At 38.1% G+C, this 14965-nt stretch overlaps 1 protein-coding gene across 3 annotated transcripts; it reads left to right on the forward strand.

Annotated features, from left to right (window-relative positions):
• Positions 1 to 308: 308 nt before the first annotated feature.
• BDH2 (3-hydroxybutyrate dehydrogenase 2) lies at positions 309 to 14265 on the forward strand. Of its 3 annotated transcripts, none has more exons than XM_032686912.1 (10): positions 309 to 404; positions 1825 to 1905; positions 3975 to 4053; positions 5989 to 6085; positions 6607 to 6715; positions 7877 to 7937; positions 8589 to 8702; positions 9268 to 9326; positions 10029 to 10121; positions 11369 to 14265. In XM_032686912.1, exons 2-10 carry the CDS (start codon positions 1834 to 1836, stop codon positions 11420 to 11422), a joined length of 738 nt encoding a protein of 245 aa, XP_032542803.1. In that variant the 5' UTR covers positions 309 to 404; positions 1825 to 1833; the 3' UTR covers positions 11423 to 14265. The 3 variants fall into 3 exon arrangements, with proteins under 3 accessions (XP_032542803.1, XP_032542805.1, XP_032542804.1); XM_032686914.1 differs by having other exon boundaries at positions 353 to 374; XM_032686913.1 differs by lacking the exon at positions 309 to 404 and adding an exon at positions 1278 to 1421.
• The last annotated feature ends 700 nt before the right edge of the window (positions 14266 to 14965 follow it).

Genomic DNA, 14965 nt, shown 5'->3' on the forward strand with positions numbered 1-14965 from the left:
TAAACCAATAGAAACCAAAGAAAAGTTGGTAAATCACCAGTTTAACTATAGTTGGCACGATTAATATTTTCATTGTTGTCCTAGTTTGGAATTTGATAGCTTATATTGCTAAAGAGATTGCTTGGAAAAACAGGTTTGTGGCCTTTTTTTGTGGGAATCCTGTTGACCTCTTGAATTCTTTAGGGGAAAGAGAAAGCTAATGCTGGCAATCCTTTTCTGTCCTTTCCTTTGCAGGAGAAAAACTGCACTTTTAAAATCTTAGGTTTCACTAGATGGCAGCATCTCAGTGTTTCAACAGGAAATTACGTTCGTGTAGGAAACACAAATACCAACGAGCACATTAAAAAACCTGTAGAACTTCCTTTTGTACAAAGGTCAGTAACGGAGCTGGTTTAGATCTCTTGGCGAGTGACTGTATTACTGCTTATTTGTAAGTGCTTCATAGAGTCTGTGACAAATGTTGGTAAAACCTGATTGCTGTATTGAAAAATGTATTTATAGTGCATTTTGCTTCCAGTGTGTTACGGTGATTTGGGGAATTAATTGAACTGATGAGGTGGCTTTTGGAAAGAAAAGAATTTTTCAGTTACGTTGTTTCAGAAGTCTGATTCGTTGAACCTCTAACCTTCAGGAAAACAGTTTTGCTCCAACTTTTGTCAGGAAAAACATCTGACAAAACAATGTCTCTCTGATGCAAATAAGAGAAATTAATAATCTGATTTAAGACGTAGAACACTAAATTTGATTTGGTAATCTGAGTCACAGCATGGATTTGAGCTTCTGTAGAATATAGCATTGGCTGCTAACATAAGGAAGATTAAGGTACCTTTATCTTAACTTCCCAGTGAAGAACTTGGTGTGTTGGTTTCACGTGTATATTTTCATGTGTATATTCTTACGACACCTTTCTACATTCATAGCTACATAGACAAAGTTTGCTCAGAGGATTATAAAACTGCAGAAAATTTTACTTATGGGGAACCCGGTTAACAAACTCCAAATACTGCACTCTGACTGGAACACAGTGACCTTACTTTTTAGGCAGTTCTTTGAAACATCCTACTAAGTCATTTTCTCCTTAAATAACAAAAAATCCACAGAAGTGAGGTGATGACACTTGCTTTCACTTGTTTGTCTGCAACTTTGCATGCTTTATTTCTTTAAATCTAACGTAGCATATGAATGTGTGCACTGCGGCAGAATAGAGCTGTATTTTGCCTTTTGGCTGCTACACAATGACTAAGGCAGAAGCTCCTAAAAGTTCCCTGCCACTTGCCCCAGTGGTTCCCTGAGAATAAGCAACGCCAGAGAGGGGAAACAAGACAGCTTCATTCCCCTCCCACCTTCCTGCTTCGTTGGAGCTGGGAATCTGCTGTGCTGAAAGACTCTGAAGACAATTCAGAGCAGATACCAAGACTAGGGTATTGTGTGGAATTTATTGCAGTATAGGAAGTTAAAGTGTTTGTAGTTTGAGAGAAACAGGAGGAAGACCTACTTTCTAAGTACACAATGGGTAGTGGAAACACTAGATTACAAGCTATTGTTATAATGAAGCCTAACTCCTGAGATCAAATGCCTTTTGGGTTTGTTTTTCTTTGAGGTCCTTATATATAATTAATTTTAAAAAAAATGAGGAAAAAAAAAGAAGGTTGAGGCAGTCGTGCCCCTCAGAACCCTGAAGGTCATGCTGCAGCCAAAAAAGACAATTGTGATGGCAGAGGTACACTCTGGATCGTTTTTGGAATGTACTTGCATCTGATTCCCAGGGGTTGGTGTTGGTTCATGTTTTTGTTAAAGTTTCTGTGACATCTCCTGTCTGCACAGGTGGGCACCATGGGTCGGCTGGATGGGAAGATCATCCTGCTGTCTGCGGCAGCACAGGGCATCGGGCGAGCAGCTGCTATAGTGAGTTGGAAAATGTTTGTTCTCCTGCACCTAAGCAAGGTCTCTAATGCTAGCTTGTATAAAAACACCTGCACCAAACCTGTTCTTGAATTAATAAACCGTAGATGAAGCTAGAACTATGCACTGAAAAAATTGGGGAATAATGTATCCACTATACTGTATCATGCAGGCTTGGTGCTGTTTGAATTTCTGAAAATCTCAGCTCTGAGTGGAGATGTTAAATAAGGATAAGAGCAAGATGTGAGAACAGCTGCAACTGCTTTTTTAACAATATATGGTTGGTACTTTGGTTTTGACCTGTCTGGTATGGGAGACCCTGCCAAAGGCATGTACCATCGCCAGCATAGCTTGCTATCGCATAGGGGCACACAGGCTTCTTCCCCACTAAAATTGTTAGGGCAAGCCTTTCACTGCCTACTTTTCTGCCACCCCACTGTGTTACCAGAGATCTTCCCTTGCACTGCTCACCCGCGACACTCCATACAGGACTGCCCCGCCGGCCCTCCCGCTGGTCCAGGGACCCCCACGGCCCGTCTGACACCCTTCCTCTCCCCCAAATTGGACTGGCAAACCTCTTGTGCTCCGAAGTTCTTCCTCTCCTCTCCCACAAGGGCACAATCCCCGCCGGCAGTGAGCTGCTTTACGCTGACAACAATGCCCTTGTCGCCCATGCAGAAGTAGCTCTGCAGCGTTTAACATCCTGCTTTGCTGAGGTTGCTGAGCTTTTTGGGCTGGAAGTCAGCTTGAAGAAGACTTCAAGGAAGACTTCCATCATCCCCATATCACCATTGGCGAATCAGAGCTCAAATCAGTCCAGCAGTTTAATTACCTAGGTAGCCTCATCTCCTCGGACGGTAAGATTGACGGAGAGATAGACAACAGGTTAGCAAAGTCATATAGAGCTTTCGGAAGACTCCATAAAAGAGTTTGGTGAAATAAACACCTGAAGAAAAGTACAAAGATCAGCGTTTACAGAGCCATAGTGCTGTCTACTCTTTTATATGGATCTGAATCATGGGTCATCTACCGCCACCACCTGTGACGCCTAGAACGCTTCCATCAACGCTGCCTCCGTACAATCCTAAACATCCACTGGTCAGATTATGTGACTGATACATCTGTTCTAGAACAAGCAGCAATCACAAGTATTGAGGCCATGTTGCTGAGAACACAGCTGCGCTGGGCAGGGCACGTCTCAAGGATGAAGGACCACCGCCTCCCTAAGATCCTGCTTTATGGTGAACTTGCCACCTGCTGCCGCAAGAGAGGAGCCCCGAAGAGAAGATACAAGGACTCCCTGAAACAACATCTCAGCCTTGGCCATATTGATCAACATAACTGGTCTACTCTGGCCTCCAATCGGGAGGTCTGAAGACACGCTATCTATAATGCTGCTGCTTCCTTTGAGAATGCATGCAGGATGACCCTCGAAGAGAAAAGACAACACAGAAAGAATCGTGTCTTGCCGACAAGGAGTCTTTCTGCTGTGCCTTTTGCAACCGGACTTGTCTATCTCACATTGGCCTCTTTAACCACCAGCGCGCTTGTAGCAAATCTGGGTAGAGTCTTTCCCAAATCTTTGTTCGCGAAGACTGGCCATACATTCCAATGATTTGGATGCAAAAGATTTTGTTAAAGTTTAAATACTACCATTCCCTTTTTATGGCTTCTGCCTTTAACTGTCAAATCCCATAACCTCATTTAAATCCAACAATACAGACAATTCTAGCCCTACGTTCATAATGTGCTTACTAGTGCAGCTAATAAGGGCAAAAATAATATCAGTTGTCTTAGTCTGGTTACTGTTCTTACACTTTATTTATGGATTCCTTACTGTAAGGAAAAGATCTTAAGTCTGTCTTATATCATGCATGGTTACTCAATTGTCGGCAGGATGTGTAGTAATTCATGTCCAGTACTCCCTGACTTCTTGTGCCCATCATGAAAAGTTTAAGATCAGCTGCCTTTGGCCAACTTTTAAGCCAAAAAGGACCTGAGAAGAAAACAGATTTTATTTCTGATAAGATCTTGAATATCTAAATATAAACTGCTTTTCTTGTATTCTTCAGGCCTTTGCTAAAGAAGGAGCCAAAGTCATTGCTACAGACATCAATGAGTCCAAGCTGAAAGAACTGGAGAAATATCCAGGTAAATGTAGGCATTAATTCAGCTCTTCCAAGTTTTGTTGTAGGCTGTCTGAAATGTAATTTGAGGACAGGAAAACTTCAAAAGGCCAGAAAAAAAATGGAAAATATCCAAACTAATTCTTTACATGTTGGCATTGCTTTATTCTGTGGTGTGAAATGGCAGAGATTTAGCATGTAAAATTTTGCAACATCAGCATATCAGACAGACTATTATTCCAGGCATATGGAATAACTTTGAGTTTCTTGTGTCACAGAAGTTGATATTTGTTTCCCAGAATGGCACCCATTTCAGTTACCTTTTGGCATCACTAGGCTGATTGTCAAGTGCATCGCTCTGGAAGGCATGGAATGCTTTTTCTCTGATCACTAGAACATCCAGCTATACAAGAAGATAGATTTGGTGCCTTGCATTTCCATTTTCCATACTTAGCTATCCTTTTAATGCATTCCTTGCCGTCTTGTAGAATTAGTAAGTCTTCAGAAGCTCACTCTACCAATAGTAGATACACCTATTCTGTTTGTACAAATGTTCAGGTCTGAAGGTTGCTTTCTTACTGATACCACGGGAACGTGCTTCAAGAGCAGGTTTTGCATAGCTGTATTTCTAATCATAAGTGACAAAAGTGGGACATTACATTAAAAAATATTTTTTCCATAATGAAATAAAAAATAAGACTTGAATATATTTTACAACTGAAAATGCTTCCAACTTAATTTGACAGAAGAAAATAGAATTAATGAATTCTTATTACAGGGTGACAGTAAAATACACAAAACCTCTTTTCTCCAGTACAGCTTTTAGTGTGGACATTCATCTCTACTGACTAGAATTAACCATAAGCAATCCCATTGTAATTCTTTGAGAACTTTAGGGCTTTCCAGGTTCTTTCTCAGGGTGTTTGGGAAAGTGTTACATTTTCTCCCTCTGCTTGTATGTTCACAAAGAGCCATTTCCATCCTTTAGACACATGATTAGTCAATCCATAATTCATCAAGACTTGGCATGTTGTGGTCTTCGAATTTTATCCGGGAGAGGTAATTCCAGTGTGATGTTAATAACCAGCCTGTAGTCTGATTGCATCATTATACACAAATCTCTTCAAAAATGTCTACATCATTTAATGCATATAAAGCTTGTTCATGGACTTGTCAGTTTGGCTTCAAAAGAAACAGGTTTTTATCCATTTCAAATCAAATTCACCCTTAATTTAGACGACACTCAGATGCTTTACAGACAACTTTACAGTATTTTATAGAATCATGTATGTTGAATGAGACTTCTGGAGGCCATGTAGTCCCATTTGCTGCTCAGAGGGGCTCTGGTTAGAGCTCAGGGCTGTGTTGAATCAAGTTCTGAACGTCTCCAAGGGTGGAATTTCCTCATAAACCTCTGTAGGCCCTTGTTCCAGTGTGACTGCCCTCATGATTTTAAAATAATGATTTATGTGAAATCATTTTTCCTCATTAATTGAATTATATAAAGTTCATTCATAATATCATCAACTACACATGGGAAGATGGCATGTAATGTGATTGTGAGTGTATGTGTCACGTGTAACTAGTTTCAATTAATTATTATCCTATGCCACTGACCATGGAAGCTCATTATGATTATATAGGTTCTGTAATTCTACCATTTGGAAGTATAGTGGAATTCAAATTTATTGGGAATGCTTTTATGGTAAATTATGCTAGCTCATCTGCTTGTGAGATGCTGTATGGCAATCAAAACAGTTGATCTTCTTAATTCCCTCCTGAAATTTTAAATAGCATGACATGCTGTCCATTGCTGTCTCAGTTTAATCATTGCACTAATTTGATGATCAAGTGTAATTCTCACTGAATTGAATTGTAAGTGCAATTCTCCGCACTTCAGAAAAATCATCTGCTCATCCTTAGTCAAGTGCATTGAAGCAAATACACTCTTTTTTTCTAGGCATTCAAATACGGGTTTTGGATGTTACCAAAAAGGAGCAGATAGAAAATCTGGCCAAGGAGCTTGAAAAGATTGACGTCCTCTGTAACATTGCAGGGTAATCAGCCTCTCTTTGATAATACTCTTTTTCCAGTTTTCCCTGTCCTCCAGAAGTACTTTCTGTTATTTCAATGCATTTTATTTCTTTCAATTTAATGGATTTTGTAACTTTAATACAAACTTTAATGTGTTTTCATCAAAACTGAACTTTTTGTGTGCAGCCACGTTACCCAAGACAAGACAGAATGGCTCTTGAACTTACATTTTCCCCACTCTGTGGGTGCCCTATACTGATGGCTTTGGCCCTCAGCACAACAGTGAGCAAAGTTGATGGTCTGCTAGTGCTCTACTTATTTTTTTCTATTGCCAAGTATTTCATTGCACATATTGAGTCTGCCTTGTGTCCTTGATACTCATCACAAGAAATACACTGTTACTTGCATTCTTTTAAAGACCTCTTGTCTCTCCTTTTCAAGGTTGAAAGAGTTAACTACTGCAAAATAGTGATGGAGAAACATGCATAAAAAGCCATAGAAATGTAAACTAGAGACAGTAATCTACTTCATGGACTTTTTGTAGGTTTGTTCATCATGGAACCATTCTGGAGTGTGAGGAGCGAGACTGGAACTTCACAATGAACCTCAATGTTCGCAGCATGTATTTAATGATCAAGACATTCCTTCCAAAGGTAAGGCTTGATTGCCTTGTCTCTGCTGCACTAGGTTTAAAGTGTGAGAAGTCTAAGTTAGCCACTCTGGCGACACGGGATTTGAGATAAAAATGCAAGGATGCAGCTTTGGACAGGGAAGCCCTTAGATTACAGTGATCCTACTGTAAAGCGTTCTCTGCATTGTATAATCTTTTAAGTAGACAATTTATCTAAAGGATCTAGTAGAGAAGATTAATTCAGGGGTTTGCCCTATGTAATCTGCAACTAAAATCCTTCAAATGCTGAGCAGTGGGGAGCCACTGCAATACAGTGCTACCACATTATACTACAGCACACAACTGCACAATACCACTGCTACAAAATATTTATAAATAATGTATATTAACATTAATTTTATGGAACTCTGGAAACTATCTTGTGAAGCAATTCAGTGACACTGATGATAACATGCTGCTTATAGCAGAACAACAATTTGATGAATCTAACAGTTTGAGGACATTTTTTTTTTTTGACATAATAACTAGGTTTGGGTCTACAAAATCCTGTAGACTGAATAAGGTGTTTGTATTCCTGTAAATGCAAAGGTCAGATATGGAAGGTGTGACCATGACAGGATAACTACTTTTTTCAGTATTTTTCCAGTCCTTTTTGTTTGGTTGGTTTGGTTGGTGGTGTTTGTGGTTTTTTTTCTTAGCTGAACTTAATTTTCAAAGTAGGTTTCATTTTTTTCTAACAATTTCATGCATATCAGGTTTTAGGATACCTAGAAAAGGTTACAACTTAAAGAAATTTAGCTACAATTCAAAGGTGAGAGAATACTGTGTTTTGATCTTCTCCAAAACAAAAAGGGTTTGAATGAAATCAGTGAATTGCTGCATTGGTAGATGGCATGAGCAGATGTCTGTGTAGGGTAACTTACTGTGGTGACAAGAGGGCCATGATTCAGAGGTGGCTATCTAGGAAAAAGTCCTTTCCTGGCATAGTCTCCAATGCTGACATTACTTAAGAGAATTCCAGTGAGAACTTCAGGCTCTGCTTTACTGCTTCAGTCAATGCCAGTTAAACTTTGTTACCCTGAGTAACACATAAGGCTGTTCTGTGAGTTGATGTGGGCTATTTTACTGAACCTGCAGATAACAAAACAGTTTGCATTTGAATGACATAAGTACTCTTTTGCAGATGCTTAAACAGAAATCTGGGAATATTATAAATATGTCTTCTGTGGCATCCAGCATCAAAGGTCAGTAGCTTACCAGAGTTTCTTACATAAAACTTTAAAATTATGGGCTTGCAAAGTATACATTGCGCAACTTTGAATTCAGAGGACATTCTAAATTCAAAGTTCTTTCTAAATCCTGTGGAGGGATGCATTTAGAAAAAAAGAATAGAAAAATCAACTCGTATACATGCAGGGAAACAGATGGAAAATTGCAGAAATGCCAAGATCCTTATCTCTGAGCTTTTCCAATGTTTTGTAGCATCCTTTTTACAAGTTTTTATTAATTAAAAAGGAATTACTTCCAGTGATATCTTGCTGCATATGTTCTTCAGAGAAACAATGAAGAAATAACAATTACATAAGTGCTGTAGCTATGCTTCCCAAGGAAGCCTGGTGGTGACTAACAGATGGGTTTCTGCTGCTGCTAAATCTTTGTTGCTTTTTTACCTTTTCTAGACTACTCCCCAAACTTATACTATTGAAAGATTGTGTGCTTTCCTAAGTAGAATTATGGCAGTCAGCGTTCTAGCTAGCCTGCCCTTACAGAGAGGATACAAGTGCTCCAGGAAATTCTGGAGTCCAAAAGCAGGTGCCTCTTGAACAAACTTGTCTTTTTTTTTTTTTTTTTTTTAACCATCTTTCTGTGCTGCCTTAACACGGACCTTCTGTTAGGAGTTGTGAACAGGTGTGTATACAGTACTTCAAAGGCAGCAGTTATTGGGCTAACAAAGTCTGTGGCTGCTGATTTTATTGAACAAGGCATCAGATGCAACTGCATATGTCCTGGTAAGTGTTCTTACATTATTCTGTAAACTAGAAGAAGATACTAGAAGACCAGATTTAGTTTGGCATTATTAACAAAGAATAGATTTGCCAGTGGCAACTAAATTTACCAGCAGTCTAAAAGAACGGGACGTGCCGGAAAGATTTATGAGATTTAATACAGAAAAGTTGTTACTTCTGTGGTTAAGCTGTATATTTAGTCTGTATGTATAAATATATAACTTATATATTTAACCAAGTATATGCATTTTATATATGTGTTACACAGTATTTGAATGTTTGTTTTCAAAGATACAGTCTAGGAAGTCAGGAGCAGGCAAGGGCTAGCAAATGGTCTGGCCCATATTTAACCATCAGAAAACTATTGAATCTGATTCTCAAAACTCTTGCCTTCTATTGAAATTTAGAATCCTATGCTGTATTGGTAGCTCTGCAGTCTTTCTCCTGAATTATATTATGAAGTTACACATAAGCATTAAGACATAAAAATAGAACAAATAAACTGCATTTTTGTGTCATGATTGCTGATGTAGTTGATTTTTAAAACCGAATTTAAAATTTTGCTTAGGAACTGTTGACACTCCATCTTTACAGGAGAGAATCAAAGCCCGGCCTAACCCAGAACAGGTGAGAAAGCAATTTATTAGCTTGATCCTGTGCACACATATGTTTAACTCTCTTTAAAAAAAAAAAAAAAATTAATATTTAGTGGCACTTCTGTTCATATTCAAGAATGTCCCTGATTTCAGAGTACCATGGATAACTTAACAATAGTGTCTCCTCTGATAATGTGGTCAGCTTCTACTCCACAGTCTTAAAATGACTCCAAAGGATAGTATTGCTTAGTGAATACAGTCTGTCATCCTTGGAAGCAATTGTAACTATTGATTACAGTACCCAATGCAAAAGTAGAGGACATTTTCTACTGTGGCGTGTGGCAGCCACAAAAAACTAGTGCAAAACCATGCTAGAAAGGGCATTCTGGCCTATGCATTTCAACATTATTTGGGATGCTTAACTGTACTGATTAGATAACTGTAAGCTCTCATTTGAAGCACCTGGAATATCTACCACCAAAGGAAGAAGAATATATGTTACCTTTATTCTGGAAGCAGAGATTTAGGTGCTGTCTAAAAGTCTGATACTTTTTTTTCAACCTAAAATTCACATTACTGTTCATCTTATATTTTTCTAGCATGAGTTCCCTACTCGGTGCACAAAAAGAAAGTTACGACTAGAGGACTATTTTCAATATTGCCTTGTACATGTCAACAGATTAAAATAATTGCTTTTTTATTTTTGATATACCAAATGCTCTTGTATATCCAGGCACTGAAAGACTTTCTAGCCAGACAGAGGACTGGTAGGATGGCTACTGCTGAAGAAGTGGCCCATCTCTTTGTGTACCTGGCTTCTGATGAAGTAAGTATAGAACAACAGAATGTCCCAGCAGAGCATCTCCACACTACTTTGCTGCCTCACAGTACAGAGTATTTCTTTCAGAATGATTTATATTGTCTTTGAGCTGGATTATTAGAAAAGTAAAAAAATGTGACCATCTTTTACTGAGTTCGACCTGCAATACAAAAAGTACTCTGAATGTTGACAGGGATTGCAAAGCATTAGGTACCATAGCCTGGTGGTTTCATGTCATCTGAGCAAATTGACTGACCCCAGATCATCTTGAATGGTAGGACAAATGGGCTTGTTTTCTTTTTCCAAGCTTTCACCACGGCTAGATCATGTTCTAAGGAGGTAGAATTAGTAGTCATCACCTACCTTTGCTATTCAAGGGCAAAATATTTGTGTAGAACTGCTGGAGATTGTAGCTAATGCTCAGAGTGAATCTGCCCTTTCAGCATAAGGAAAACAATAGACCCATTGAGGTTGTTATACACCAAACTCTTGATGACCACTGCAAATACCACCAACATTAATGAGCACACATCAACGTTATTCCATCTGCTATAGATTTACTACGTCTCAAAAACTGGACTGGATTCCTCTGGACTTGTCCAGCAGTCCTAATGTGCATGTCAAAATACTTTAATGGATTTAATTCAGTCCTAATGTTGCTATCTACCAGTAATGTCTCTCAATTTCATCTTGGTTTTAGTATTTTTTTTAACACTACTAATTTTTTCCAACTGCTTACAGGGTTTTCAACCATGTATAGACAGAATTCTAGCTTTTCAGTAAATTCAGTATGCTTCACTACTGGCATAGAGAAGAATGTCAACAGCTCAGTTGCTTACCACACTCTCTGCATGATCTAAATTTTCAGTTAGGTCTCCTCATAATTATTGCCTGACCTGGTCAGATTCTCCTCAGCTGAACAGAGCTAATAACAACATAGTGTGAGGCATTTATTCCTATAGGTAAGATATCTCAAGTCTAGCTTATGTGAATTTGTACACTCAGGATGCCTTCTCATCTCAATGCCTCTAATAATACTTTTGTAATACTCCCTTGAGTTAACTGAAAGGCTTCAATTTCAAAGTTTATATTGAGATATTTTATTATTTATTCAGGCATTTTTGTAAAACAAAAAAAATAGTGTTTGTACAAAAAGAAAGCAGATTTTTGAATTTAAAGCAGTAGAGTTTCCCTGTAATTAACAGTCATGAAAAATTAGTTCCAATCATTGTTCTTTTTTTATGTAATTTCAGTCTGCCTATGTGACTGGCAATGAACTAATCATCGATGGAGGATGGAGCTTGTGATTGACTCTCCCTGCAAATGGAAACTTATACCATGAAAGGCACAAAGTGAGGATAATGTTTCTTGCAAAGATTTAGATCACGCACATGATATCTTTCCAAACAAATTTGCTGTGTTTTTACTGCTACTTGATGCATTTTTACTCTTTCTAGATTGATCTTACTGATTCACTTTTCCTTAAACAGTGAAACACTGGAGTAAATTGTACTTCATGTGGCTTCAGTTTATGGCAGTTCCAAAACCATGAAAGAACGGCAGTTTAATGTTTAAGATTTCAAAGGGCCAAAAATATTATTCAAGGTACAAAGTCAGAGTTGTGTTTTAAGCAAGTCTGAGTGTGAGGAATCAAATACTATCTTTATTCTCATCTTACAAAGTATCTGGAAATTAAACATTCACATTTAGATTTTCTACTGGCATTGACAGACTATCCAGATAAAATGGAGCAACAACTATTAAATCAGCCAAATGGATCCTGAACTAAACAGAATAAAATAAAAATAAATTTGAAGATCTGAATGTTTGAATCACTTTTTTACTGGTACCAGATGTTTCTATAATAAGAAAACATACTAGTTGCAACTGTAGCTGAAAGCACATACTGCTTTGCAAGTTATGAAGTAAGTAGTTTTCTGCTCTGTACTATCGTTAACAAAATATTTTAGAACTCTAATAGCTGTAGAAAAACAGTCTGAATTGTTGAAAAGAATGTTCCAAGCCTGACAACACTTACAGATCCAAAGTCAGAGCTGCAAGATAGTCAAACATGTAGATATGTGGTGTATGAACACATGAAACTTCCTGCATACACATCAAAGATCCAGTGTACTTGCACAGCTGTTTTGTGAAACTGCAATGTCCATTTTCCAGATCTTGGGCAAATTAGGCTGCTGAAATCTGTAAAAGCAGTAATGCAAAAGACAGGGCAACAGATTACCATTAGAAGCAAGAGGATTGGCCTCTTTGTGGAGATGGGGAGAGTTCTTTTGTTTAAGCACGTAACCACTATAGGCACTGTCTTCATGAAGCAGAAATGGTGGAGAGGAGCCTGCTCTAATGGTTGAGACTAAACCTTAGAGTGTGTTGAGCGCAGAGACATGTCATGATACAATCAGTTATAAAATAAGTACATTAACTAGTACAAAAGAGGAGAAATAGACACCAGAACTGTTTCATTAATTGTATAGGTCACTTCTAAAAAGGTCTTGGAAGTATCATTACTGTATCTCCTCTCTCCTGCTTTCATGTACAGAGAGTTCTGTGTGATGATGTCACTTTAGCAGGCATGGATGGGGGGATATGTGAGAGAAGTATTCTTAAATACATGGGCAGATCTTTATGAATATGCTTGACTTCTGGCACAAAAGCAAAAGGAGTGGATTTTACCACTCTAGATAGAGCCAATATATTCTTCCCCAAAGTGGTGCACTAATATTGGACAAATACTGTAAAATCTGTGTGCTAGGTGCTACGCTTTGGTGCTCTATGCTTTATTCACAAGTACCAATTCAGTCTGTACGAAAACACAAGGCAAAGTTTCTCTGAAAAGGACTGTTTCTACAAGAGTGTGTGTTGATGTTTTTGTTGTGGTAGCATATGATAGCTTTGATCATGAAACAGAAACCTATTATTGTAAAGTCTTATACTCTGGTGAAAAAACATAGATCCTGACCCAGAGATCTAAGGCAATGAGTAACCTGAATTCCAAAAGTATTTGTGTTGCTAACATACTTAAACCCAACATGAATGACATGGGCTTAGTGCCTATAAAGATGGTTACCTTTAACAATTGCACACAGCTCCATTTATCTAGTTCATGAATATATGTAATTTCATATATATAATCATATACATCAAATACATATATATGTAAGGGAGGAATTAAAGAATAAATGCTTCTGAGTATGATTCATCAGTAATCAAAGCACAGGAGAAAAGGTAAAATATTTTGTGTGTGTTTCTATAACAACAACTGCCGTGTTTATAAAATTATTGCTTAAGCTTTTCAATATTAGCTGAAGCATTAATATAAATTACCTGATTTCAAAGATAATGGAACATGTCTAGTTAAAATCAGGCCTCTTATTTTAAAATTGTAAGTAAATGTAAATTTCACAAATGAGAAAAATATTGTGTCTGTTGGCATCCTCAGGCTCATTATGTGTTTAACCTTTACCTTTAATCATAGTTGGCACACTCTGGCCTTGTGTAGTTTGTTTATGGGGTTTTAGAGAATCTAATATTTCAATCAAGTGACGCTGGCAGCCAAGCAGGATCAAGCTGAGGCAGAAATCCAAAATTATCCAAAATGACTCCATCAGTGTTCACTGACATAAATTCAAATGTTAAAAGCTCAGGCTGGCAGGACACTGTTTCAACGGTTATAGGATTTAATACGAAGGCCAAAGTCCTGCTTCTGTAGTAGGCATAGAAGGCTTACCTTGAAAAGAGAGAATTTCCCCACTACAGTAACACAGGAAAATTGCACTTTGTATTCTGAAAATATAATTAAGAATGAGAGAAATTTCATTATACTTATTGCATATTGAACTCTATTACTTAACATTTGTAAGCTTACTGATGGTTGTAGTATACAGATGCTACTCAAAAACGGCTTCTTCTTCTTTTTTTCTTTTTGGTCAAAGCACTCCTACAAGGGCTTTTTTAGTGGTACGCCAAGAATCTGGTGCAGCAGAAAAATAAAAGTCAGCAGAGCTTGCTGTCTTTTGCCTTATTAGCAGTGCTTTTCATGGATGTGTTAACAGCTGCAATTCTGAAATGTGTTCTTCTGTCATGGGGTTTTTCAGCAGACTTGTGGGAATTATTAAAGGAAAATGCTTCTTAATGCTCTTGTGACCTCTTAGTTCTCTGGTCTGTTTTTAATGAAACTGGGTAATTCTCTTTGTTTTCCTTCCACTCCAATGATAATATAAAGAGGCTTTATGACTTTTCAGATTCTAGGTCAAACTTTTCTCTTGTAGGGGAGGGGAGGAGTAGATGTCCCCGACTCAGAGTCCTTCTGGAAAATTTATTTTCTGATCAAAAACCTGCTTTTTTTTTTCTCTTGGATTTGTAGTCAGCTTAGTTCTGCATGATGATACTAAGTCTGTTTCATTCCCTCATGAGCATTTTCAGATGAGGTGGACACACTTCTTTCATCTTTAAGAAGTAGGAATATCTTGCTAGGAACACCATAATATGCAAGGGGTGGTTTTTAGGTTTTTTTAATTCTCCTGCCTGCCAGAGCACATTTCTTCTGCATGAACCCAGAGCAGAATCAGCAAGAGCTCCTTATCCTTTCCTTTCCACAAACCTCCAACTGCAGTGTCTGAGTTAGAGGACTGTGTGTTGCTTCCCCATCCATCTTCCCACAACCACAGAAAAGGCAGCACAGAAAGCCTTTTCCATGCGTGCAGGATGCAATGAATGTCATGGGAAGCAAAGGGCTGAAAAGACACAAAAACGTTCTTCCTCCTCGGCGCCCTAATAAGGTATTCTGAGCTTTGGATGGGCTCAGGTCTGATCCATCGCTCAAACCAACCTGA

This window comes from Chiroxiphia lanceolata, chromosome 4, assembly GCF_009829145.1.
Source record: "Chiroxiphia lanceolata isolate bChiLan1 chromosome 4, bChiLan1.pri, whole genome shotgun sequence".
In the NCBI taxonomy this organism is placed as follows: domain Eukaryota; kingdom Metazoa; phylum Chordata; class Aves; order Passeriformes; family Pipridae; genus Chiroxiphia; species Chiroxiphia lanceolata.

Coding starts and splice junctions, on each gene's coding strand:
- BDH2 (XM_032686912.1), top strand. CDS start 1,834: ATGGGTCGGCTGGATGGGAAGATCATCCTGCTGTCTGCGGCAGCACAG. Junction 7,938..8,588: donor TGTGGCATCCAGCATCAAAG/GTCAGTAGCTTA, acceptor ACCTTCTGTTAG/GAGTTGTGAACAGGTGTGTA. Junction 10,122..11,368: donor TGTACCTGGCTTCTGATGAA/GTAAGTATAGAA, acceptor ATGTAATTTCAG/TCTGCCTATGTGACTGGCAA.